General features: G+C 39.7%; 1 protein-coding gene across 1 annotated transcript in view; it reads left to right on the forward strand.

Moving 5' to 3' along the window:
• Nucleotides 1-26,740, forward strand: part of LOC101548908 (phospholipid-transporting ATPase ABCA3-like) — a 70,617-nt gene extending 43,877 nt beyond the window's left edge. The window contains exons 21-30 of the mRNA XM_055136795.1: nucleotides 17-233; nucleotides 2,942-3,112; nucleotides 9,237-9,415; nucleotides 13,742-13,855; nucleotides 14,079-14,273; nucleotides 20,844-21,031; nucleotides 22,087-22,257; nucleotides 22,871-23,061; nucleotides 26,318-26,391; nucleotides 26,591-26,740. Coding sequence (XP_054992770.1) covers nucleotides 17-233; nucleotides 2,942-3,112; nucleotides 9,237-9,415; nucleotides 13,742-13,855; nucleotides 14,079-14,273; nucleotides 20,844-21,031; nucleotides 22,087-22,257; nucleotides 22,871-23,061; nucleotides 26,318-26,391; nucleotides 26,591-26,740 — 1,650 coding nt within the window. The remainder of the gene's footprint in view (nucleotides 1-16; nucleotides 234-2,941; nucleotides 3,113-9,236; nucleotides 9,416-13,741; nucleotides 13,856-14,078; nucleotides 14,274-20,843; nucleotides 21,032-22,086; nucleotides 22,258-22,870; nucleotides 23,062-26,317; nucleotides 26,392-26,590) is intronic.
• The last annotated feature ends 688 nt before the right edge of the window (nucleotides 26,741-27,428 follow it).

Consider the following 27,428-nt stretch of genomic DNA (forward strand, 5'->3'; position numbering starts at 1 on the left):
GTGTGTGCTGTTTCAGGGAGTGTTCAAGTACTGCCGAGTGAACATATATATCAGTGATTACCGCTTTCTGGACACAATGCTGATCTTCATTTTATATGGCTGGTCTTCCATTCCCCTCATGTACTTGATGGGCTTCCTCTATCAACGGCCTGGTACTGCCTATGCCATGCTTTCTGTATTTAATTACATTTCTGGCATTTTCACTCTCCTCGTAGATCATACATTTCAATACGGTAAGTATATAGGCTTGACAGAACGCCTCCTTTCCCTGAAGGCAAAAAATAAACTAATAAGTAAAAATGGCATAAGAATATTAGGCAAAAATTATATTTTTTGTGTTTGGAGTGTATACAAGTGATATCTCAAATACTGTATTTGAGATGCCAATATTACTTTGAATATCTGTGATACTTAAGGCATTGTGTAAATTTGGAATCTTCACATTAAAATAATTACATTGAAGCTGACCTGCAGATCCCTTGACATGGTTCTTTCTGCCCGTAAACATTCTGACCTCCATCATAGGGATTTGTTGGTATCATTGTGGCAAATATTGGAAATTTTAGGAGCATTCATTCCTGAGAATCATTTATGAGATGGAAAGAGAGAGAGAGAGGGAGAGGGAGAAACAGACAGCCAGAACAGAGACAGAACCCAAAAAATAGAGCAGAGATGGAGATGAGATCAAGAGAACAAAAGAACATCACTCTTTGGGGCCGGAGCGATAGCACAGCAGGTAGGGCATTTGCCTTGCACGCGGCCAACCCGGGTTCGATCCCCGGCATCCCATATGGTCCCCCAAGCACTGCCAGGAGTAATTCCTGAGTGCAAAGCCAGGAGTAACCCCTGAGCATCGCTGGGTGTGACCCAAAAAGCAAAAAAAGAAGAAAAAAAGAACAGCACTCTTTTTAGAAGCAAAACCTCCAAAAGTTTGAACAAGTGTATTACAACTACATGATACCATTCTTGTCCTGGAAAATGTAGAACCTTGATGGTGGCACTTTGTGGTGATGTGAAGAGAGGGAAGCGTGGAGAGGAAATGAGTTTTGGGGAGAGGCCAGTGAGGCAGAAGCAGCAGCAGTGGGTCCCTGTGTTCATTCAATATCTTTAAGAATAAAGTTTAAATAATCAAGATGCTCGGACTCAAGACTTGGAAAGTAGGAAAAGTTTATTGGAAAGTAGACTAGAAGAAGAAAAAAGTGGAGAGGAACTTAGTATAGGACTAAGTCAACTATGGCTCTTTTTGTGGATTTTTTTTGATAGGAGAACCAGGTCTGTGTTACAGGGAATGCAGGGAAGTTAAGATAAGGGATAAGGGTTTTCAGGTAGACCCTTTAAAATGAAAATTGGGCTCTTGGCAAATGTTACAGAGGATGCCGGGATCTAACATCCTTGGCTGATCATTTGCTTTAGGTGTTTCCCATTATCTTAATCTCCCTGTGAGCTCTGGGGAAGAATTTTATTATGGACAATTGTTAACTCCCTGTTTATCAGAAAAAGCCTGGGAATTTGCAGAAAGTCAAAAAAAACTGGACTGCTCACAACAGCTGGCAAGGATAAACTGAGGCTTTCTCTTTCACCAGTAGTTCTTTTCTGGGAAGGACAAAAGTAGTTCTCTATTTTCTTTCTTTCTTTTTTTTAATTAATAGTGTATTTTTAATTAGTGAATCAATGTGAGGGTACAGTTACAGATTTATACATTTTTGTGCTCATGTTTCTCCCTTACAAAGTTTGATAACCCATCCCTTCACCAGTGCCCATTCTCCACCACCAGTAAACCCCAACATCCCTCCCCCCCTCCCCAGTCCCGTCTCCCCCCTCCCCACACTGCCACTATGGCAGGGTATTCCCTTTTGTTCTCTCTCTCTGATTTGGTGTTGTGGTTTGCAATAAAGGTGTTGAGTGGCCGTTGTGTTCAGTCTCTAGTCTATATTCGGCCCGAGTCATCTTTCCCCCACATGACCTCCAACCACATTTTACTTGGTGTTCCCTTCTCTGAGTTGCCCTATTTTCTTTCTTAATGAAAAGGCACAATCTTTTAAGTACCCTTTGATTTTCTAGGAAGAAGAAAAACTATTTTTTCCTGACCTACTCAAATATGAGTTTTTCTTCCTTCCAGGCCATTCATCATTATCTCCTTATTGTTCCTTCTCTAAACTATTTGGGAAATAGAGTCACTAAGGTGACTAGCTATGAATAAAGTTTTTAAAAAAGAAAGAATAGTCCCTCAATCATTGAATCCAACTTCCAACGTAAATTAATCTGACTTAATTCTTTGTCAATTTATTTTTCCTTGTACAATTCCAGAATCACAGACTTCTTTCCTCATAACCTGTCATAAAATGTTCCACTTTCAATGAACTCAAAATACCACTTTAGATTAGGAAATTGGAACATCAAAGAATACTTCCATTTTTTAGAAACAGAAAACACTATCAGTGGTACTCTGCAAGACAAGCAAACAACAGCAGAAAACCCAACTTTGAATAAAGTGCTAAATTGGTAGAAGGCCAGCAATAAAGGAAACAGCCCTGAATATAAGAATATAAGTATGCCTTAAGGGTAACTTTATTTATTTATTATTAGTAAATCACAGTGAGGTACAGTTACAAACTTACAAACTTTCATGTTTGCATCTCAGTCATACAATGATCGTTTACCCATCCCTCCACCAGTGCCCATTCTCCTCCACCAATGTTCCCAGTATCCCTCCCACCACTCCCACCTCATCCCCCACCATCCCACCCTGCCTCTGTGGCAGGGCATTCGTAAGGGTAACTTTAAAACTGAAGTTGTTGACTGCATTTAGTGACCTTCATTTTCTGTTTCCATAAACTGATATCAACAGCGAGGTCAGAGAAAAAAAACTATAGAAGCATAATACATGTTTAGTAGCTTTTGTGTCTTATAATAAACCCTAATCTTATCTACTTATTTTTAGATATTCAACGTGCCATATCAAATTCCACCATAAACTTTTTGCGTAATGCAGTAGTAATCTTTCCCAATTTCAACCTTGGGAACTGCTTGGTTAGCTATTTTGCTTTCTACCGCCGTAGAATACTGTGCGCTGCACAGAATCCTTCTGCCAAATTAAATTGTGAAGAATTAAGTAAGTATCTACTGGGAATTCTGAGTCATTAAAAGATTATTTTCAGGCTCGACTCATGAGCTACACGAGCAATCTGCCCATGTTAAAAGGATAAAATCAGGATACATTCACTTAAAAAATATGTCATTTTTAAGTGGATATTCTACTTAGTCTAAAAATATAGGTAATTTTAAATATCAATTGATAATAAAACTCAGATACTAGAATACAGACCTGGGAGGACCAGGTTTGTGGTGAGGGGTAAGTGGACCCAATAGGTTACTTGGAAGTAACATAAGAACATAAGTGGTGAGTCTTAAGTAGATGAGTGTTTGTAAGGAAAGTAACAATATATAGTTAAGAATTTTATGAAATGAATGAAAAACAATCCCATCTAGAAGTAGCATGACACCAAGAACATAAAACAGAGGAGAAGAAGAAGAATTGGTACTCATAATAACCTTTAAAATTAGCTTGCTTTAATATTAAAATAGGTCAAATCTTAGAACACTATGTTTAAACATCTGAATAAAGCACCTGGAGTAAATAGAAGGAGTGAAAATATGATACCCAGGTATAAAACAAAAGAGAGATTTCAAAGAAAAACCATGGCAAAATGGTAAGTAACAATTCTATTATTAATTTATACAATATCAGTGACCTCAACTCAGCAATCAAAATGTACATTTTTTGGTGAACTGAAAAATGCCCAAACTTTTTGTCATCTATAGAAACTCATTTGAGATCCAAAGATAACATATGCACAAACAATGAAAGAGAAGAAAGAGATATTTTTTAAAAAATCCCACTCACAATTGTTTCTCAGAAAATCAAGTACCTTAGAATTAGCTTAACTGAGGAGGTAGAGGACCTAAATAAATAAAACTACAAATTGCTACTCAAAGAAATAAAGGAGGTGACACACACACAGAAATCTCAGACCCGAGCAACTTGTGGCAGAGATGGCCCAGGACTTTGCAACAGGCCTTCTCCACTGGGTCACTCCAGATGGGGGCAGGTGCTGTCCCACCGCCTGCCCTCTAAGAGCTCCAGTGGTCGCCATTTTTCTAGAAGCCAGCGAGAAGCACCAGCTCCCACATAGCCATGATCCAGAGACACACACAAGAATCTCGGAGCTGAGCACCCAGTGGCAGAGATGGCCCAGGACTTTGCAATAGGCCTTCTCGGCTGGGCCGCTCCAGATGAGGGCAGGACTCTCGGACATGAGCAACCTGCGGCAGCAATTTCTTCAGACACTAATTATTAAAATCTTAGAATTCCTAAAGCACGTGGCCGCTTTTGCAGCCATGCAACATTATATAATATCCATAACAATACAAAACACATTGTCTAGAAGTTGTTTTTTCAGCAGATATAAGGAGAGGAAGGACTGGTCTCGAAATATCGAAGGTAACTAGAGAAAGAATACCTTCAAATTGTCTGCCACACCAGCAGGGGGAAGTATAGGGGGGGGGGGAGGGAAAACTGGGGATCTGGTGAAGGGATGGGTGTTGGATGACCATATGATCAAAGTTCAAACATGAAATTTTTGATACTGTATCTTACGGTGAATTAATGAAAAATATTTAAAAAAAAAAATAAAGGAGAACATGAGGAAATGGAAACGCATCCCCTGCTCATGGATTGGGAGAATAAAGACTCAAAATGGCAATAACTCCCCAAAGCATTATATAGATTTAATTCAGTCTCTATAAGGATGCACATGACCTTTTCCCAAGAACTAGACTAAACTCTCCTGAAGTTTATATGAAACAATCACTATATCACTGTTATCCTGTTGTTCATTGATTTGCTGGAGCAGGCACCAGTAACGTCTCCATTTGTCCTAGCCCTAAGATTTTAGCAGCATCTCTTTACTCGTCCTTCTCAATGGTGTTGCACTGGAGGCTCTTTCAGGGTAAGGGGAATGAGACCCATCGTTGTTATTATATTTGGCATATCGAATATGCCACGGGGATCTTGCCAGGCTCTGTCGTGCAGGCAGGATGCTCTCAGTACCTTGCCAGGTTCTCTGAGAGGGAGAACTAGGCTATAAGAGGTCATGAGGCCGCAAATGTGGCCATGTGCTTCTGAGACCATTGTTTTATAGTCTCTGGATCTTGGCTGTTGATGGGATTACATGGCTGGGGGGGCAGTTTGTGGGTGTAATATTATAATAATATAATAATAATAGAATAGAATAGAATTATTATATATCTAATATTATTTACACCCACAAATTGCCCCCGGTGCTGTGTAAATAATATTATATATATGTAATTCCATTCTATCATTATTATCACTATTACTGTATCACTGTCACCCCGTTTATCAACGATTTGCACAAGCAGGCCCAGTAACATCTTCATTCATTCTAGCTCTGAGATTTTAGCAGGTTCTCTTTACTCATCCTTCCCAGTGGTGCCACATTAGAGGCTTTTCAGGGTCAGGGGAATGAGACCATCATTGTTACTGTATTTGGCATATGAATACACCACGGGGAGTTGCCAGGCTCTCCCATGCGGCAGGAAACTCTCTGTAGCTTGCCAGGTTCTCCAAAAGGGAGAACTAGGCTAATTTTCTGGTAAGGAATGTAAATTATTTTTTTTTCTGTTTCTTGCCTTCAATCAGGTGACCAGGACATCTGGGAGTCACCAAACAAATAAAAATACAAGATTAACATAGGGCCAAGAAGAAGTGCTGAAGAGATAGTATAGAAGTTAAGGTGCTTGCCCTGCATGCTGCTGACCCCATTTCAATGACTGGAACTGCATATGGGCCCCTTTATTCTACCATGAGTAAAGGCAAAGAGATTTTTTTTTTAGATGAGAAAAAAAAAACATCATTTGCTGGTGATGTTGTAAATATTGATGATGTAAATATTGATGCAAAAAAAAAAGGGTTTTCTGGTTAAAAAAAGGCCAATGATTTTTTTAACAATGCTAACAAGGTCAGTGTAAGGTCCAGTTGGTCATTTTAGATCATAAGAGCTGACCAATGAGCAAATGAGTAACCTGTTAGAAGCACAGGCTTTGGGGACACACCTTCCAAGATAAGACTGCTCACAGTTTTTAATTAATAGGACTAAGGAAGAGTTTTTAAAATGTATTCCTGTAGGGGCCGGAGCGATAGCACAGCGGGTAGGGCGTTTGCCTTGCAAGCGGCCGACCCAGGTTCGAATCCCAGCATCCCATATGGCCCGCTGAGCACCGCCAGGAGTAATTCCTGAGTGCAGAGCCAGGAGTAACCCCTGAGCATCGCTGGGTGTGACCCAAAAAGAAAAAATAAATGTATTCCTGTAATGGCCATGACTTTGCTTTCAACACAGAGACTAGACTTAGGTATGTTTAGAGTCACATTAGAACAGTGCCACAGGGGGCTTTACCTTTTATCTTAGAACGAATATGGGTCTGTTTGTGATGGAATACTTTGCTAATATTATAGTGTTTCTCATGAAAAATGGTAACAATCCTGAAATCTCTCGAGATTCTTGTTTAAAAAAAAAAACACAGCAAAACTAACTACTAAAAAAAGATCCTTTTCTTTCTTTTTTTAAATCTTTCACTTATAAAAACTATAAAACCTATTTGCGAACCATTAATCTCGAAATCAGCCTTTGACGGGTTCTTCCTAACTGGGGTTGCTTTCCTGTTCCTCTGGAGCTCTGATGATTCTTAGGTGGTTCCTTTTGATTTCATCCCCTAGTTCTCTTATCTGCCCTCGAGTTATTTTGAGGTTTTTCTCCACCTTCTGCTATTGCCTGTAGGTTTTCTGCATCGCATCTTCAATCTACCTTCTTTCCAGAAGGATCTGTTCTTCTCTTCATTTCTTCATGCATGCAGTGGACCCAAACTCAATCTCTGGAACCACACAAGTTCCAGGAATGAACCCTGATTCTAGAATCAGAAATAAAATCTGAGCACCACTGGGTGTGGCCCCAGGACCCCCCATACAAACAAGCAAACAAACAAAAAACTAAATAAAATGTTTATTGTTGTTAAATAAACAACAACTTTTTGTTGTTGTTGCTAAACCTTTTTTTATTTTTATTGAATCACCGTGAGATAGTTACAAGCTTTCATGTTTGGGTTACATTCTCACAATGATCAAACACCCATCCCTCCACCAGTGCACAATCCCCACCACCGATATCCCGGGTACATCCCCCCCTTTCCCACCCTCCCCCTGCCTCTATGGTAGACAATATTCCCCATACTCTCTCTCTCCTTTTGGGCATTATGGCTTGCAACACAGACACTGAGAAGTCATCATGTTTGTTCTATTATCTACTTTTGGCATGCATCTCCCATCCCAACTGGTTCCTCCAGCCATCATTTTCTTAGTGATCCCTTCTCTATTCCATCTGCCTTCTCCCCTCCACTCATGAAACAGTCTTCCAGCTATGGGGAAATCCTCCTTGTCCTTGTCCTGTCCTTGGGTGTCAGCCCCATGTGATGTTATTCTATACTCCACAAATGAGTGCAGTCCTTCTATGTCTGTCCCTCTCTTTCTGACTCATTTCACTTAACATGATACTCTCCATGTTTATCCATTTATAAGCAAATTTCATGACTTCATCTCTCCTAACAGCTGCATAGTATTCCATTGTGTAGGTGTACCAAAGTTTCTTTAACCAGTCATCTGTTTTAGGGCACTTGGGTTGAAAAACTAAATAAAATGAACTGAAGGTCTCACTGTCATATGTAAATTATTAAATTTCTCTGAGGAACATATAGTCAAAACTCCTCGTGATACTAACTCTAGAGCTGCATTCATTGGCTCAGTGCCAGTGACCAAGCAGTTAGAGACATAAATAAACAAATGCTAATGCCTCAAATTGAGAAGCTTAAGATAAAGAAGCTTAAAATAAGAACTAGGAGAAAGACTGTTACCTCTGACAAAGAGGTAACAGTCAAGATATATAAACACTTGCACAAACTAAGAACAAAATATTCTTTAAAATTTTCCCATCTTCTTCGATTTTATTGAATCTCGTTTCTAATGATATCCTTGTTTATTCAGCATTGAGAAGATTAGTTTCCTTTTTCATTTTCTAGCAATATTTACAGTTTTGATGTATTTAAGGACTTTCCTGGTTTCTGTCCCAGCCTAGGAATACCATTAAATTCTTTTTTTCATTACTCATGATAGGATGTGGGAAGTACCTGAAACTCTTACGTTTCAGGTGTTGTGAGCATCGATCATGCATCGCTCCCGTTCATAATATCAAACTAGTCCTTGTGATTCTACTGATTTCTGATAGCCATTAGGATTTCTAAGGTTATTATAAAGTCTATCTGGTGACAGTGAAGAACACTTTCATTTTAAGAGTCAGGAATTGTGACTAAATCACAGACCGAGGTTAGTAGTGTATTGCTATTTTCTCAGCAAGTATAATTTGAACCATAATAGTATGTTATTAATAAGTAAACTTGGTATAAGTAAAATGGGTTTTTCTGTACTTTCTGCAGCTTTTTTGTAAACCCAAAATCATTGTAAAGTCCATAACTTTTTAAAAAAATGCAGCATTGTTTTTAAGATAACACATATTTTAAGGTTGTAACTTAGTAACTCTTCAAAACAGGTTGCCATACATACATATCACCAAAGTATAAAACTACTTTTAGCATTATCCATTAAACTTCTTAGCCCTCTTTAATCTCCCTTTATTACATCCCTTCTTATAGCTTTAATGGAGTATAGTTTATATTTTTCTTAGAACAGAAATTATGTTTTTCTTACTATTTTCTTCCAAAGAGATTTTTTAAAAGTCAGTTGTCATTAACTTTTAAATATTTTTTACCTTTATAAAACTTTATAAATCTTTTGTGAGAATTTTCAATTTAGTACTTCTAATTATCAATTTAATATTTTATTATTTTGAAACACTTTGGGCATGTATATAGATTTATTATATAGAGATAGAAAGTAAAATATGCATGTTTACTTTATTGCAATCTGCTATATTCATGAACATTTGTCTTCAAAATTGTTCAAATAATATTCATGTAGCAGGATAATTACTTCTATTTTAAATATTAATTTATTATTTCAATTTAACCGAATGTTTTAATTCCTTTTTATTCCTATTTATTGTACTCTTAGCCAGTGTTTCACAGCAAGAATTTCTGCTTTTCTTCCTCAGGTGACCAGAGTAGTGTTTTTTCCTTGCATGAAAAAATGATTGGAATGTCCCTGATCAGAATGGTTATTATAGGTTTTATTTGCCTTTTCTTGATCATCTTTGTGGAAACTACTTTCTGGAAAATAAGAACATTTTTCAATAAACAACTTTTATTTGGCGTATATAAAGCATACAAGAAGGTGAGTAACTAAGATTCAACCCGTAAGAATAATGTGAGGATTGGAGCTACAGTATTGAGGGTAGGACACTTGCCTTACACACAGTCAACCAAGGTTGGATCCTTGCCAACACATCCATTCCCCCAAAGGCTGGCAGGAGTGATATCCAAGTATAGAGCCAGAAGTAATCCTGGAGCACTGGGAGTGTCCCTCAAAAAACACACAATCACATTTTTTAAAATTGAAAAGAATCACTTAAAAATTGATCATTAAAAGTGAAGGAATATATTTGTGTATGATTGTATCGCTAACTACATGAAAGACAATGTTGACAGAAATGTCTTTTTTGACTGAAATGTATTGCTTATAATTTATATACATTGGACTACATTCACTTATTGGTCATCTCAAATAACCAAATTTTGTCTTCCTTAAGTTTTCTCTCTTATTATTTTCTGTTTTGTTAATTTATGGGTCTGAACCTTTATATGTTTCATTCTATTAATGCTTTCCTTCTTTTAGTATCATTTTGGGATTCTTAATGCTTATATATTTAAAGTCTTTAAATTTTCTAGGGACTAGAGCAATAGCACAGCGGGTAGGGCATTTGCCTTGCACGTGGCAGACCCGAGTTTGATTCTTCCATCCCTCTTGGCGAGCCCGGCAAACTACCGAGAGTATCCCGCCTGCACAGCAGTGCCTGGCAAGCTACCCATGGCGTATTCAATATGCCAAAAAAAAGTAACAACAAGTCTTACAGTGGAGACATTACTGCCTGCTCGAGCAAATCGATGAACAACAGGACAACAGTGCTAGAGTGCTAATTTGTCTAGAATAACCACTTAATGTTAGATATTGCCCTATAGCCTGTGTTCTAGTTTCCCCCTGAAAATTTGCTATGCATATTTTAATATCACTTAAGTTGTTAAAAGTATTTTATAATTTCCGGTATCATTCTTTTTCTGCATGAATTACTTACATATCAGTGGAATAATTACAAATATTTATGTTTCTAACCATATTATTGCCATCATTAGCTTGTTTCTCTTGCCATCAAATAACATTTTTTGTATTATTTTCATTCAAGTATTTTCATTAAAAGTATTGATATTTTTCCTATAACTTAGCATATAATCAATCTTGGTAATGTTCCTTGTATTCTTAATATAACTGTTTTTTGCACTTGTGGTGCTGGTGGGTTCTTGCTCTGTGAGGTGAAAAGAATTAGGAAGCAGTGTTAGGCTTACAAGAAGCAGGTATTTTTCTTTTCTTTTCTTTTCTTTTTTTTTTGCTTTTTGGGTCACACCCAGCAATGCTCAGGGGCTACTCCTGGCTTTGCACTCAGGAATTGCTCCTGGCAGTACTTGGGGGACATATGGGATGCCGGGGATCGAACCCGGGTTGGCCGCGTGCAAGGCAAATGCCCTACCTGCTGTGCTATCGCTCCGGCCCCAAAGCAGGTATTTTTCAAACCTGGGTCGGCCGCATACAAGGCAAACGCCCTACCCGCTGTACTATCACTCCAGCCCTGGTGTCCTTTAATTTTGCCATACAGAAACTTTTAAATATGATTTCCCTGAGACACCCCCCCCTTATTTCTCTGACAGAGAAGATTATGGGGTTCTGATGTACATGAGCCAACTTCGGAGCTGGATGGTCAAATGCTCCCTTGAAATCTTCAGATTCAGGGGAAACAACTCGATTAGAAGACAAGAGATATTTATCAGGTGTCTTAAGAACATCAATAGAAGGGGGAGAGTGTCCCTCCCCAAAAAGTTACCAAATGCTCAAATATAAGTGGGTGGATGGCTGGGAGCTATTTCCTTCAGGCTGGAAGCTGTACTTGTGGCTCATTTCATTAACCAGGGGGCTTTGAAGAGGTCCTGTAGGCTTTCCAGAGGCTGAAATTGACATTCCCTGTCCTTGGGGTCTTCTGGAGTCTGGGTTTCCTCTTCCTTTATGAAGAGCCATTGGAGTGAGTCTCCGACCTCAGGAGGTGAAGGGTATATCCAATTCTTCATCAAGAGTGATGGATCCAGTGCATGATATCCAGGAGCTGAAGATTTAGAGAAAAGAATCTGGTCCTTTCAGAGAGTTTGTAGTTTTGGTGAATATGTTTTGTGGCAGTAAGACTTAAACTGAGTTCCCTGGAGTATGACATATTTACCTGTGGCTCCAATAGTCTGTGAAATGGAGCCGCTCCCATGCTCAGAGGATAATTTTAGAGTCTGATCCATCATCTTTAATGTTCCCCTATCCCATTCCTACCCCCATAATTCTGAAGTTTCTAGTCTTGTAGCTACTGAAGCACCAGGCTCATAATAATTAATTTTCCTCTGGTGAGAACATCTGTACTAGGCTATTCTACCCCGTGATCCTCAGTGGCAATCTTGTAACCAGTTATTATTTTTTATATCACTTTTATATACCTTTAGAAAGGTTTCTTTCTGGAGGGGGCCTGTTAGAGCACCTATCTTTACAGTATGTTTTCTTGCAGTAACACTTTTCCTAAGAATGCCAGATATGCCTATGGCATAACTATTTTTTTTAACTTTTTGGGTCATACCCAGCAATGCTTAGGGGTTACTCCTGGCTCTGCACTCAGTTATAACTCCTGGCATTGTTTGGGGGATGGCGGATGCTAGGGATTGAACCCAGGTTAGCCGCTTGCAAGAAAAACACCCTACCGTCTGTACTGTCGCTCCGGCCCCAAACCTAGGACATTTCTAAGAACTATAACCAGAGACCAGTTAGTCTCTCCATAGGACCCTTTAAAACTTCTTTGCCAGTGCTCAGTCGTGATTCAATTTTAATAACTCACCTAGCCTAGCCCTGGATTCATACATCTGTTTCTCAGCATCAGGGGTAGCCTGTTTTATGTTCTTACAAACACACAAGCAAGAAGCGGTATCCTAGTGGCACGGTGGCATTGTCTCTCACCAGACTCAGCACCTCTAGCGATCAAATGAGTCAGAGCCCATCAATAAGGGGTCTCTGCATCCTTCCCATTAATCAGGAGCTGCTGAGTGGGAGAAAAACCAGAGAGCCATATTCCCCTAGTTTATGAGTTCAAAATTTCTTACAAAGAACTTCCTTAGAGTAAAACACTACTGGTCTAAGACAGAAACCACTAATTAACCCTTGGAGAACTTGAAAGTGTCACCACTGGGGGGCAGAGGGAAGAGGGAACAACTAAGAACAGATTCGTGGATTTCTAGAAGGTGGTTTAGGAACCCAAAATCAAAAACTGGGCAATGCTTTTTTCCACCTATGCCTGAGGGAATTTCAAGCAAGTGTGGCAATGAACTGCCTCATGCTGGCTTTGCAGTGACGGTTTTACAAGCAAACAAAATTGGGTTTTGAGATTCATGACCTGCCAGACCTTAAAACTAACACTCAGAACTGAGTGGCGTCTCCCACGTGTAACACGTCTCTGTGTCCCCATGTGCTTGCCTCTGTTTTTCTGTCCTATATGTTCCCTGCCCCGGTGACAGTCTATGTAGCACTGCACTGTAGCACTGCCATCCTGTTGTTCATCGATTTGCTGGAGCGGGCACCAGTAACGTCTCCATGGTGAGACTTGTTGTTACCGTTTTTGGCATCTCAAATACGCCATGGGTAGCTTGCCAGGCTTTGCCGTGCTGGCGGGATACTCTCGGTAGCTTGCCGGGCTTTCCGAGAGGGACAGAGGAATCAAACCCTGGTCGGCCGTGTGCAAGGCAAACACCCTACCCGCTGTGCTATCGCTCCAATCCAACAGTCTATACCTCTTTTAGGCACCTTCTGTCCAGCAAAGCATTATTTTCCTATGTCCACTCCATTGCAGTCTATTTACTTGGAGGTTCAAAGATAACTTCCAAACTGCAATTCTCTTGCTGTCCTGTCCATCTGCATCTTTCCATTGGAAGGGAAACAAAGAACCTCCTTTAATCCTATCATGGCCCTGCATCTCATGATCTCTATAACCTACAGTAAACTAGATTAGACCATGAAGACCTGGCCTGAGTTTTCAAGTGGTCATTTTGATCCGTTTGAATGATTGCTTTTAAAAGTTTAGTGTTTACCATAATCCACACTCTATATGCGGTGCAGAACAATTTTTCTTTCTTCCCAAGTCCCCAGACTCTTTAGTTTGATAATGTATCCCTTATTCAACAATAAATCAAGCTGTACATTAGATGATGATGTGTAATATTCATATATTTTTGAAATGGCTCAGATCTTCTCTTCTTCTATTTTGACACCACTAAGATGATCATTCAGTCTAGCTTTCATGAAGAGACTCGTTCTAGACCAGATGCCTAAATACCATTCACCTCTATGATTCTTGTCTTAAAATAAAAATAGGAATCCGTGGGATTAGAGGAAGAAGATGAAGATGTTAAAAACGAAAGAATTAGAATCCTGACAGAGACACCAGAATCGCTAGATTCAGCAATAATTGTAAAGGAACTCACAAAGGTATCTGCATTGGCAACTAACAAATTCTTGCTTCATTCATACATAACAATTCATCATTCCCATGTAAATTTTTGTTTTGGTGTGTATGACTCTGCATATGTGTTTTCCCAGGATCATATAAAAATTCCTACAAAAACATTCGAAGTTCTCTCTAACACTAGGGGAGTGTCTTGTACTTCATCTCTACATATTCCTCACTCTGTTGTGTTTCTATATACTTTAGATCTATTTTAAGTATCCAGTTGTTATGGCCTTGAAAAATATCTCCTTCTCAGTTCAAAAAGGGGAATGCTTTGGATTGTTAGGATATACTGGAGCTGGAAAAACAAGTCTATTTCAAATCCTGACAGAGGAAGAGACTGTTACCTCTGGGGAGGTGTTTATTGACGGCTCTAACCTCACTGAAAATATTCAACAGGTAAGATGATATTGCATTCTATTATGAAAAGCATATGATAACATGAGGTGCAAGAGGGACTCATGAAATGCACTGATATGAACACTATAAACGACATCTGTACATTCTAGAATGAAAACTATTTATTTTTTTCATTGGCTTGTTATTTACCATGTAGTAATTAATCAGAGGTTTAATTTTACTTCTTTGTAGATGTTTGATTGTCACCACTCCCCTTCAGTGTCATTTCAGTGATGTCCGTCACCAAAATAACTGTTAGTCCCACACTTCTCCTTATCCGTTAGAGTAGATAGAGTTTTGAGAAGAGATAGTGAGAAAAGAGAAAAAGATTATAGAATGAAATCTTTCCTCTTCTTTGAGACTGTTACAAAGAAGAGGCAAGTTCCTTAAACACTACATCAGTAAAGGTGCTATAAAAAAAGAGAAAAAAACTTGGGAAATTACTACTGACAACTGAGTTACAACTGGACCTTGATTCATTTCACAGTTCTAAAACAGTCCAGATGGTTTTTCAGAGTGATACCACATCAAAGTAATTAGAACTGATTATGTGACTCAGAGGCAGAGAGTCTCTTGCCCGCACACCTGGCTGTCTTCCCCGGGGCCCCTCAGAGGGGTGGGCTCCAGCTTCCCTCCCCGCCCTGAGCAGAGCTCCCGGTGGCCAAAGACCTCCGGAGCCTAGCCACAGCCATGCTCAAGGTCCCTCTCCACACGTTCGGATGAGCCTCATGCATGAAGGTACCAGCAGAGGAATCCAGGTGCGTGGGACTTGGGACTGAGACCTCCAAGCCTGCTCGGATCGGGACTGGGCCTCCTCCGCCCAGATTTCCCATTTCCCAGTAGCTAGGCGGTCACACTCAGGGACTCCTCCCCCCCCACACACAAACCTCCCACACTGTGTAATCCCATCAACGACCAGCATCCAGAGACTTAAAAGCTAGCTCCCAGAAGCTGACATCTTATAGCCTACTTCTCCCTCTGGGAGAACCTGGCAAACTACTGGGAATTTCCTGCCCACATGGGAGAGCCTCGCAAACTCCCTATGGTGTATTCATATGCCAAAACCAGTAACAAGCTGGGTCTCATTCCTCTGACCCTGAAAGAGACTCCAGTGCGGCATCATTGGGAAGGACGAGTAGAGAGAGGCTTCTAAAATCTCAGGGCTAGGATGAATAGAGACGTTACTAAGATCACTCGAGAAATTCGACGATCAACGGGATGATGATGATGATGATGTGACTCAGTAGAATTGCTTTGCTATGCATATGTAAGGCCCTGTATTTTATTCTTGGCATCACATAAAAGAGAAAAAAAGTGTTGATTAGAAATACAAAATCAAAGTAAGAAAGCTATGTCTCTTTTGTAAAAATGACTTACATAAAAGTGACTTCTATAAAAGTAAATTCCTTAGACAAAAGTGACTTATAGCCCTGCATCAACCAGTAATCAACTAAACATACAAACTACAGAGAGTGCATAACCAATAGGAGAAGCTAAATAGAGAGATCCAAGAAAATTGAATGGCTAAATGTATCAGATACAAGTAAATGTCTGGCAAGAGAAAGCCTAAACGGTGTCTGTCTTATAAATTTAGTAACTAGAACCTCAGGTAAAGGAAGCTTGCATCTTACAGCTCTTTCCTCTTGGTCCCATGGGATACTGTAATCACTGATAGGAAGATGGGCCTGCATTAACTCGTTTGAAATAGGATGTATGGTCTAGTACCAGAAGTAAAACAAAAAATTTGAATTATTATCTTGCATCTGTAGAGCAAAGGGATATATTAGAATTTGCTTGAAATTGTCATCTGAGCTGTTTTATTAAAGCACTTGACCATATTAGAAACAAGGGAGCTAAATAAAGGGAAAAGTGATTTATGATTAAAGGAGGTAAGTTTCTGTTACATATCTCTTGAGAAGAAAGGGATGGACGGGTTTAACCATAAATATCCTTATTCATGTCACTTATCAAATCCCTTTGGGTATTGTGGTGGCAAGTTTGTGAAAATTAGTAGAAAGGTTAAATGTAGTAGCACTGTAGTCCAGTTGTTCATCGATTTGCTCCAGTGGGCACCAGTAACGTCTCCATTGTGAGACTTATTGCTACTATTTTTTGGCATTTCAAATATGCCACAGGTAGCCTGCCAGGCTCTGCCATGTATTTTTGAAAATATTTGAAAATATTTTGAAAAGAGAGGAGAGGGGAAATGATATTATTCTAGGTGATGTCAGCCAAAAGGAAAGAGACAGATACAGAATGCTCTTTCTTTTATGTGGGATATAAAGAAATATGGACTGGAGCGATAGCACAGCAGGTAGAGCATTCGCCTTGCATGCCACCAACCCAGGTTTGATTCCTCCATGAGGCATACAGGCAAAAAAAACACAAAGATATATCAAAATTTCATTTGTTTTATTTCTCTATATAACATGGGTGAATGAGATCATTTGGTGTATTATTTGTCCTGTCCCTCTGATGCATTTTGTCTAACATGGTTCTAGTTCCATCCAAGTTACAGCCAAAGCAAGATTTATCTCTTCTAGTTGAGTAATATTCCATTGTGTATTTACACAACTACTTCTTTTCCATTTATATGTCATAAAACATTTGACTTGTTTAAGTCCAACTTTCTTTTCAAATTTTCTTTCCTCATCTTTGCTGATGTGAAATAAATATAGGTTTGCAAATATCTTTTGGAATCAAGGTGTTTTTGTTACTTACAAATAGTTTTTTTTTTAATCTATGGAAGACCATTTTGTCTGCTTGCAAAGCTAGTTTAGTAGCTATGAACTTCTGCAACTGTTGTTTATCTGTAAAATTTTACATCATTCCTTTGAATCTGAGTGATAACGTGGCTGGCTAGATTGTTCTCTGTTGGATAGCTCACGTTTAATGATTCAGTATGTTGGTGATGGCGTTTCATTGCCTTATGGTCCATAGAATCTCATTTGCTAACTCTGTTGTGAATCTTGTGGGGGAGTCTGCTTTATGAGATATTTGCTTTGTGTGCATTACCTTAAAGATTCAATCTCCATATTTGTCTTTTCCCATTTTAAGTGCAGTTTGTCTCGGTGATCCATTTTTTGCTGTTGTGGCTGAAAACTCTGTGATATTCTTTAATTAAATATATTACTCCCATCTCAGATTTGAAAAATTCTAGGATATTGTTTTTTCATCCACTATTTAAAAAAAAATGTGAAGTAACATGATTTACAATACTAGAAACAGCAGGATTCCATGAAGCCAGCATTCCAACATCATACTCTTCACCAGACTGTCTGCTTCCCCCCACTGTTTGCTCAGGGTTGCCTCCCAACTACCTCAAGCCCCTTGGTAAGTCCAGTTCTGTACACCAGTTCTCAGGTACTAGTTGTTTTATTTTATTTATTTATTTATTTATTTATTTATTTATTTATGCTTTTTTGGGTCACACCTGGTAATGCACAGGGGTTACTCCTGGCTCTGCACTCAGGAATTACCCCTGGCCGTGCTCAGGGGACCATATGGGATGCTGGGATTTGAACCCGGGTCGGCCTCGTGCAAGGCAAACGCCCTACCCGCTGTGCTATCTCTCCAGCGCCGGTACTAGTTGTTTTAAATCATTCTCCATATTATACTTCTTCGTCACTGTCATCACTGTCACTGTCATCCCGTTTCTCATCAATTTGCTCACTCTCACTGTCATCCCGTTTCTCATCGATTTGCTCGAGCGGGCACCAGTAACGTCTCTATTGTGAGACTTGTCATTACTGTTTTTGGCATATCGAATACGCCACGGGTAGCTTGCCAGGCTCTGCCGTGCGGGTGGGATACTCTCGGTGGCTTGCCAGGCTCTCTGAGAGGGATGGAGGAGTCAAACCCAGGTCAGTGGCATGCAAGGCAAACGTCTCACCCACTGTGTTATTACTCCAGTCCATATTTCTTTATATCCCACATAAAAGAAAGAGCATTCTGTATCTGTCTCTTTCCTTTTTGGCTGACATCACCTAAAATGATATCATTTCCCCTCTCCTTTCTTTTTCAGAATATCTAGGGTATGAACATAATCCTATTGAAGCTATTCCATGGATATTTTAATTTTTATTCATCTTACCAGAGCTTTTTTTCGTCGTTCTTAAATTTTTATTTTTATTTTTATTTTTTTGCTTTTTGGGTCACACCCAGCGATGCTCAGGGGTTACTCCTGGCTTTGCACTCAGGAATTACTCCTGGCGGTGCTTGGGGGACCATATGGGATGCCGGGGATCGAACCCGGGTCGGCCGTGTGCAAGGCAAACGCCCTACCCGCTGCGCTATCACTCCGGCCCCTAAATTTTTTATTATGTTATATTTGGTTTTGGGTGACACCCGGCTTTCTCCTGGCTCTGCACTCAGGGGTCACTCTGGTGGGCTCAGGGGACCACATGGAATGCCGGGAACCGAACCCAGATTGAACGCATGGAAGACGAATGCCCTACCTGCCTCATCTTCCATTTCTTTTTGATTGCTTTGTATGCTTTTTCCTATAGCACATTGATTTTTTTCCCCCTCAGTTCTTCTTATTCTGCTCCTCTACTCTGCTCCTCAACTGCATTTTAGTTCATCTGCTTTGTTTTTCAGATCAGTGATTTATAGTTAAGTTTGTATCATATTTTCTCTGTCCTTGTTGGATATCTTTTGTTATTTCCTCAATTACCACTATTGTTTTGAAGTCCTTTTAAAAAATGTATTTACTTTTGAATGGGTAAAGGTAGGATAAGGAAGTGACCAGAAAGAAAATGGTAGTTGGAAGAGATCTCTCTGGGAAAGAACTCAGTGCTGATAGTAGGTAAAGAGGTATTCATGATAACCTCTCAGTACCTATATTCCAAACCAAAATGTCGAAAGAAAGTCACTGTCACTGTCATCCCGAGTTGCTCATCAATTTGTTCGAGTGGGCACCAGTAACATCTCTCATTGTGAGACTTATTGTTACTGTTTTTGGCATATCCAATGCGCCATGGGGAGCTTGCCAGGCTCTGTCGTACGGGCACGATACTCTCGGTAACTTACCGGGCTCTCCGAGAGGGCTGGAGGAATCGAACACGGGTCAGCTGCGTGAAAGGCGAATGCCCTGCCGCTGTGCTATCACTCCAGCCCATCGAAAGAAAGTGAGAGGAAAAAATGAAAGAAAAATTACTCCCATAGAGGGAGGCTGGGGCAGAAGGGAGGGGAGGTGGGGTGGGTGGTGGGAGGAAAACTGGGGACATTAGTGGTGGGAATCGTACACTTAACAATGTTCAATCATGAACAACTTGTAACTGTGTATCACAATTAAAAATAAATTAAAAATAAATAATTCAAAAGAAAAAGAAGGACTTGAGATTTGTTGGGAGGGAGGGGTGGTGGTGGTGGTGGTCCTTGGCATAGAAACAACAATGCTCACCAAAACAGAAGTGAATTTTAATAAATACCAATGTAAAATTAATATAGACTATCTACTTAAGGTTGGATTAAGCTGAAAAACACAGTAAAAGGAAAAACACTTAACCAAAAAAAAATTTGTTCACTTTTGTTTTTTACAATTGTACAATAGCACCAATATAATTATTTCATACTTCCAATGCCACTACAACATGCTCAATACCATTACTGGTAGTGTATTCACATGTAGTCATAGAATTTATAATATGATTTCTTTAGTTTTTTGTTATATTTGATTAATTTTCAAAATATTTGTGACCTTATCCTCTACTTTCATGAAATTGTTTTTAAATACTAGAAACTTTATTTAAATATAATAATTTTTTCTCATATAAACTAATCATAATAGCCATTACAAGTAAGTTTCTGGTACATATTATTTTGTTCATGGGATTGATTTTCTCTTCTCTCACTGTTCATTGAGTTATCTTTATATGCATCTCTTCAAAATTATGTAGGAAAATGATTTTATCCTACAATTAAAGGTTTTTAGTTGATTTCTCCAAATGGCCAGGAACAAAAATAGTTGGGGACATTCTAGAGTAACACCTCAGTTTCAGGAAGAAAAGTATTAATTTCAATTGTTTAAAATAACTTAAATTTCTTCATCAAAAATTAATTTTTAGTTCTATTATTTTCTCTGTCAATATGTATCTCTATGTGAACCATAAAAGTGTTGACTATTTATTAAGGGAATAGTGATTACAGTATCCCATTTGAAGGTGTGAGGGATGGCTTTGCTTCTTACTCAACTCAGCTTGTCATGTACAACATAAAACAAGGTATGTACATGACTGTGAGTGTTTTTCTATGTTCCTTAAAGTGAAGTTTCTCATTAATGAGGGACATTTCTAGTTTATGACTAGAAACATCATAAACTAGACACCCCAACACTATTTTGCTTCTGCTTTTATCATTCACCAAATATTTAAAACTGAGTTGGGATCATGTTAATCCAGTTTATTACAATAGACCAATGGCCATAATTTTGTAAGCTTTAAGAAACAAAAACTTTTGGTAGTAGTCTTAGAAGAAAGACCTTGAGTATTATACGGTCTCCTATCTTTTCCATTTGTACTCAGTAGGATAGCAGACATGGATGCTTATTAAGGTAATGCTTGTATTTAGATGAAGTCAAAAATTGGCTATTGCCCTCAATTTGATGCCTTGCTGGAGTATATGACTGCTCGGGAAATGTTGGTCATGTTTGCCAGACTGTGGGGAATACCTGAGAGCAAAATCAGTCAGCATGTGAAAGTAAGCTTGAATTCCCTACAACTGGAACCCTACGCTGACAAAATTATAAAAACATATAGGTGAGTCATTGTACTGATCCTTTATTTCTGCTGTTAATGTTGCAGTTCTTTATTGGGTTTTGTTTTTTTTTTAAGCTCCTTTTGAGTCCCTCTGTCACCCGGTTAACTAATTATGCAACGGTGCAGTGGGTTGCCAAGATTTTAATGTAGTCATAAGATCAATCTAGTTCTATGTTTTTCCTTTGTAGATAAGAATTTCTCTTCTATCTTAGTTTTATTTAAGTAACTTCTGAACCTCAGCAGAAAGCATCTTATACTTATTATCCACTTGGTTCTTTGTTTCCTAAGAAAGGAGGAATGCAGGCCTTTCAAAATGTGGTGGGAAACACCTAATCAGAGAGAGAGAACAAAAGGGAATACCCTGCCATAGTGGCAGTGTTGGGTGGGGGGAGACACTGGGGAGGGTGGGAGGGATGCTGGGTTTACTGGTGGTGGAGAATGGGCACTGGTGAAGGGATGGGTTATCGAACTTTGTATGGGGGAAACATGAGTACAAAAATGTATAAATCTGTAACTGTACCCTCATGGTGATTCACTAATTAAAAATAAATTATAAAAAAAAAACCCAAAATGTTGTGGGATTTATATACCGAAAAAATAATGACACCCTAAGAACAAAATAAATACTAGAGATAACAATGTGGCACGGGCCCAAGAGATAATAGAGTCAGTAGGGCTCTTGTCTTGCACATGGCTGACCTGGGTTCAATGCCTGGCATCCCATAAGGTGCTCCAAGTACCACCACAAGTAATTCCTGAGTGTAGAACCAGGAGTAATCCCTGAGCATTGCCAGGTGTGGCCCCAAAACAAAAACAAACAACCAATGTGACAAAGTTACACAAAAGTAACCCTTCTATATTCCACATGAAATGAATTAATATATACTTTTTGGCTCTGCTCATTTATTAAATGTATGTGCAATTACCATTGGGGATGTACTTAGAAAGTATTTGCTAGAGTTTGAATATTTGAATGTTTGAGCTAAGTCATTTCTTATAATAACAGATGTGTATATCCTCTCCTTCCTTCTACGATTTCTTCCTGTACCATGAAGTGGAGGAAACAAACGTAGGCTGAGTGCTGCTATTGCTCTAGTTGGAAACCCCTCAGTCATTTTGATGGATGAGCCATCAACTTGTATGGATCCATTAGCCAGACACCTGCTCTGGGATATTTTGACAGCAAAACGTAAAAATGACAAGACCATTATGATATCTTCCCACAGGTGTGTTTCTTTGAGGGGCTTGCTTCAGAATTGGTGCTCTTGCAGTGACTATAAAATGGCATGACTTAGGGCTAGGAATATTGGGTACTACCTGTCTTCCGGGCTTCTTCGCTGCAGGGCTGGAGTGATAGCACAGCGGGTAGGGCGTTTGCCTTGCACTCAGCGGACCCAGGTTTGATTCCTCTGTCCCTCTTGGAGAGCCGGGCAAGCTACTGACAGTATCTCTCCCGCATGGAAAGCTACCCGTGGCATATTCAATATGCCAAAAACAGTAACAACAAGTCTCACCATGGAGACGTTACTGGTGCCCACTGGAGCAAATCAATGAACAACGGGATGACAGTGATATAGTGATACCTATCTTCAACTTGTGAGTTTCTTATTAGACAAAATTAATGGAATGGCCAGATCCTCATTGAGTTAACTTATCAAGCATGGCAGAGGAAGGAGGTTAGGGATATTTTCTTTCTGAGGATTTTGTTACTCTGCCATTTATCATGTGCAAAATCTTCACTTCCCATTTAAAATAATCATAAAATTCTGACTGAACGACATAAGGTCTTCCAGAGGAAAGGTTCTTAGATGTGCTCATCCCCGTGTTTAATTCCATTAGTATGGAGGAATGTGATGCCATCTGTACTAAACTGGCCATCTTGGTGAAAGGGAGGATTGTGTGCTTGGGCAGCCCTCAGCATCTCAAGGGCAAGTTTGGCAACATTTACGTACTGAAGGTGAAGGTCAAGAGTGAGGCACGTGACCAGATGATGGAAGAGTTTAAAGATTTCATTGAGACAACATTTCCAGGTAAATTTGGTTAGGCTAATTTTGTTAGGAATTTTTTAAATCCTGTTGGTCATTGTGACATATCTTTAACAACCATTCTTCCATTAGTTCTTGATATTTCAACACTGAATTCATTTTGGTACTTGCTTCTGCAATCTATAATGCCTTGCTGTGCTATGCTTCCACAAAAAAATGTTTTCACTAATTTCTTACATCACTTAAATGGTAATTTGAGTTTGTGCTGTTCACATAAGTTTTATTTCTAAACCAGTTTTTTAGCACAATTCTAAATTATTTTCGCATCTCATATGCCTACAAATTTTATTCAATCTTTTTCCTCCAAATAAGCATAGGACCCTAATATTTTTCTTTCTGAGCCAGGATATGGTATTACAAATGTAAAGAATCACCCCACACCCCCCGTCCCAAGAATAGACCTGATTTGATAAATGCCTGTCACCTTATACAACACAAGAAACAGATACTTTTTATTTTATCTCTGTCTTCAAAATAGAAGTAACAGACAAGGTAAGGCTGTCAGTATCACTTCTCATTTTTTCTCTAGCTAATGGTTTCTCTCTACGTAATGGGAACTAAGTTAATGTATTGCATAGTAGGAGTTGAGATTTGGATAAGGTCCAATCTCCAATCCATTACCTTCATATGACCCAACAATTCTGTCAACAAGTATGCCTTTTGGGGCTGGAGTGATAGCACAGTGGGTAGAACGTTTGCCTTACATGCCACCAACCTAAGTTCGATTCTCAGCATCCAATATGGTCCCCTGAGCACCACTAGGAGTGATTCCTGAATGCAGAGCCAGAAGGATCCCCTGAGCATCGCCAGGTGTGACCCATAAAGAAAAAAAATCAAGTATGCCTTTTATACACACCACACACATTATATATCTTTAGCACAGCGGTTGGGCATTCGCTCTTCACACGGCTGACCCGAGTTCGATTCCTCTGCCCCTCTTGGAGAGCCCGGCAAGCTACTGAGAGTATGGAGCCCGTGCGGCAGAACATGGCAAGCTACCCGTGCGTATTGGATATGCCAAAAACAGTAACAATAAGTCTCTCAATGAGAGACGTTACTGGTGCCCGCTCGAACAAATCGATGAGCAACAGGATATATATATATATATATACATACATATATATATATATTCACACACACATATATATATCGGGCTGGAGTGATAGCACGGCGGGTAGGGCATTTGCCTTGCACGCAGCCGACCCGGGTTTGATTCCTCTGCCCCTCCCAAAAGTATGTTGCCCACATGGCAGAGCCTGGCAAGCTACCCGTGATGTATTCGATATGCCAAAAACAGTAAAGACAAGTCTCACAATGGTGCCCACTTGAGCAAACCGATGAGCAACGGGATGACAGTAATACAGTGATACAGATAAGTATATCAACAAGTATATCAAGTATACATCCACTGTGGTAGTTGGTTATCACTGTCATCATCATCACTGTCATCCCGTTGCTCATCGATTTGCTCGAGCAGGCACCAGTAACGTCTCCATCGTGAGACTTGTTGTTACTATTTTTGGCATATTGAATACGCCAACGGGTAGCTTGCCAGGCTCTGCCGTGCGGGCTAGATACTCTCAGTAGCTTTCCGGGCTCTCCGAGGGAGTGGAGAAATCGAACCCGGGTCAGCCGCGTACAAGGCGAACGCCCTACCCCACTGCGCTATCGCTCCAGCCTACTGTGGTAATTAAACAAGTAAAATGATATTGAATCTTGAAGTCAGAAGTTAGCTAGCAATTGTCAGACAGCTCGTATATCTATCAGGATCCAAATAGAAACCAGATTCAAAGTTGGAACTGGAAGGTATCATGTTGAGTAAACTAAGCCAGAAGAAGAAATACACACACAGCATGAGCTCACTTATCTGTAGAATATAGAGCACTGGATGAGGAAAAGGGGCATGCTTAGATCATCCTTGACCCCAGGGTTTAGAGAGGAGACAGACAGAGAAGGAAAGAAATCAAGGAGGCAAGAGGAGAACAAGAAAGAATGAATTACCAGACATCAGGGCTTCAGTAATACCAGTGATACGAGGGCAGGGTATAGCCATATGCCCAACACACAGATTCGACATTACTGAAAGCAGGAGACCTAAGTGGCAAGCACTGAGACTCTGGAGTGTATCAAGTTGACAGGTGGGATGGATTTGGGGTTGGGATGGTGAGGGAATCTGGAAACATTCTTTTGGGTCATCATAAATTTTGTCTTATATTCTTAAAGTAAAGAGAGGCTTCAAAAATCTCAGGGCTGAAATGAGTCAGAAAGAGAGAGACAGACATAGAAAGATTGCACTCATCTATGGTATATAGAATAACAGAGTGGGAGACTAACACCCAAGAACTGTAGAAAAAAGTACCAGGAGGTTGACTCCATGGCTTTGAGGCTGGCCTCACGTTCCGGGGAAAGGGCAACTCAGAGAAGCGATCACCAACTACATTGTAGTCGAAGGCCATGTGGGGGAAGGGAGTTGCGGGCTGAATGAGGGCTAGAGACTGAGCACAGCGGCCACTCAACACCTTTATTGCAAACCACAACAGCTAATTAGAGAGAGAAAACAGAAGGGAATGCCTTGCCACAGTGGCAGGGTGGGGTGGGGGGGAGATGGGATTGGGGAGGGTGGGAGGGACACTGGGTTTACGGGTGGTGGAGAATGGGCACTGGTGAAGGGATGGGTTCCCAAACTTTGTATGAGGGAAGTATAAGCACAAAAGTGTATAAATCTGTAACTGTACCCTCACGGTGATTCTCTAATTAAAAATAAATAAATTAAAAAAAAAATCTCAGGGCTACAAAAGGAGAGATAACAAAAGGGAATGCCTTGCCACAGAGGCAGGGTGGGGTGGTGGGGGGTGGGGTGGGGGTGGTGAGAGGGATACTGGGATCATTGGTGGAGGTGAATGGGCACCGGTGGAGGGATGGGTAAACGATCACTGTATGAGTGAAATGCGAACACAAAAGTTCATAAGTTTGTAACTGTACATCACATGATTCTCTAATAAAAAATAAATAAAAATTTAAATTTAAATTTAAAAAAATCTCAGGGTTAGGATGAATGGAGATGTTACTGAGACCGCTCAAGAAAATCTATGATCAACAGGATGATGATGATGATGATGATGATGATTCTTAAAGTTTATTTTTTTCCATATCTATCAATTAAATAGATATTTCTTATTTCTTTTTTGTTGTTCTATATAAGATGTTAGATTATTTACTTATCATCTCTTTCCTTTCTTAGGTAGTGAATTAAAGCAGGAAACTCAGGGGATACTTAACTACTTCATTCCCAAGGAGGACACGAGCTGGGGACAGGTGATTATAGAAATCAAGCCCCTTATAATACTGCCTTTTCAGAACACACAACTGAAGGCAAAGTAACTATCCTGGTCTTAATTTCTCATCTCCCTCCTCTGCCTTTTATTCTCCAACAGTCATTTGGCAAGAGAAGAGGTCCATCTGGGCTAGGAGGAGAAGAACTTTAATGCTAATTGTACTTTTGTTATTTTTAAAGCTCTTTGAAACTTTGGAGGAAGTTAAAGACCAATACAGTTTAGAAGACTATTCTATCAGTCAGATGACACTAGAGCAGATATTCCTGAACTTTGCTGTGCCAGAGGAGATACCTGATGAGAGGGAAAGAAGAATTAGTGTGGCTTGGTAAAAAAAAAAAACACGAAGTGAGTTCAAATAAGGACAAGTGAGCCTTTATGTCTTCCTTGACCTACTCTCTTCTACACCTGAACACAGGGAGACATCCTCTTTTGCATATGTACCTCGATGTAAATATGTTTATATAATAAAGTAATTACCTCAAGGATGACCATATACCCCTTCCTTGTAATTTATGGGAGTAGGAAGGCTTCGAGTTCAATGTGCAGAAACTGATATTTGGTGAAATTTCTGTTTTCTTTACTAGAAAAAAAAATAGAAGGGTCACAAAGGAACATTAACCACAGAGGGGGAAGAATTCTGTTCTTGATTATTCTGAATGTATGAAGAAAAACATAAAGAAATGATAGCGTTGTCAGAATAGAGAGTTTATAGAGGAAGCTAATTATGTCTTAAACTGAGTCATAGATGAGAACATTAATCCTTCAGTGAATCATTTCCCTATGGACACACATACATTCCCCCCGCCCAATTTTATACAATTAAGAACCTAACTGGGGCTGGAGAGATAATACAAAGGGTTAGACCTGGCTCAGTTCCCATCACCAAATGGCTTCCTGAGCATCCAAGAGTGGTCCTGGAGGCCCTCGAGCATTGCCAGGGATGGCCGTGGCCCTCCCAGAGCACAGCCAGTGTGGCTGTCGTAGTCTCGGCACTCCAAGACCAAAGCAGCACTGCAT

The sequence above is a fragment of the Sorex araneus genome, chromosome 4 (assembly GCF_027595985.1).
Source record: "Sorex araneus isolate mSorAra2 chromosome 4, mSorAra2.pri, whole genome shotgun sequence".
NCBI lineage: Eukaryota > Metazoa > Chordata > Mammalia > Eulipotyphla > Soricidae > Sorex > Sorex araneus.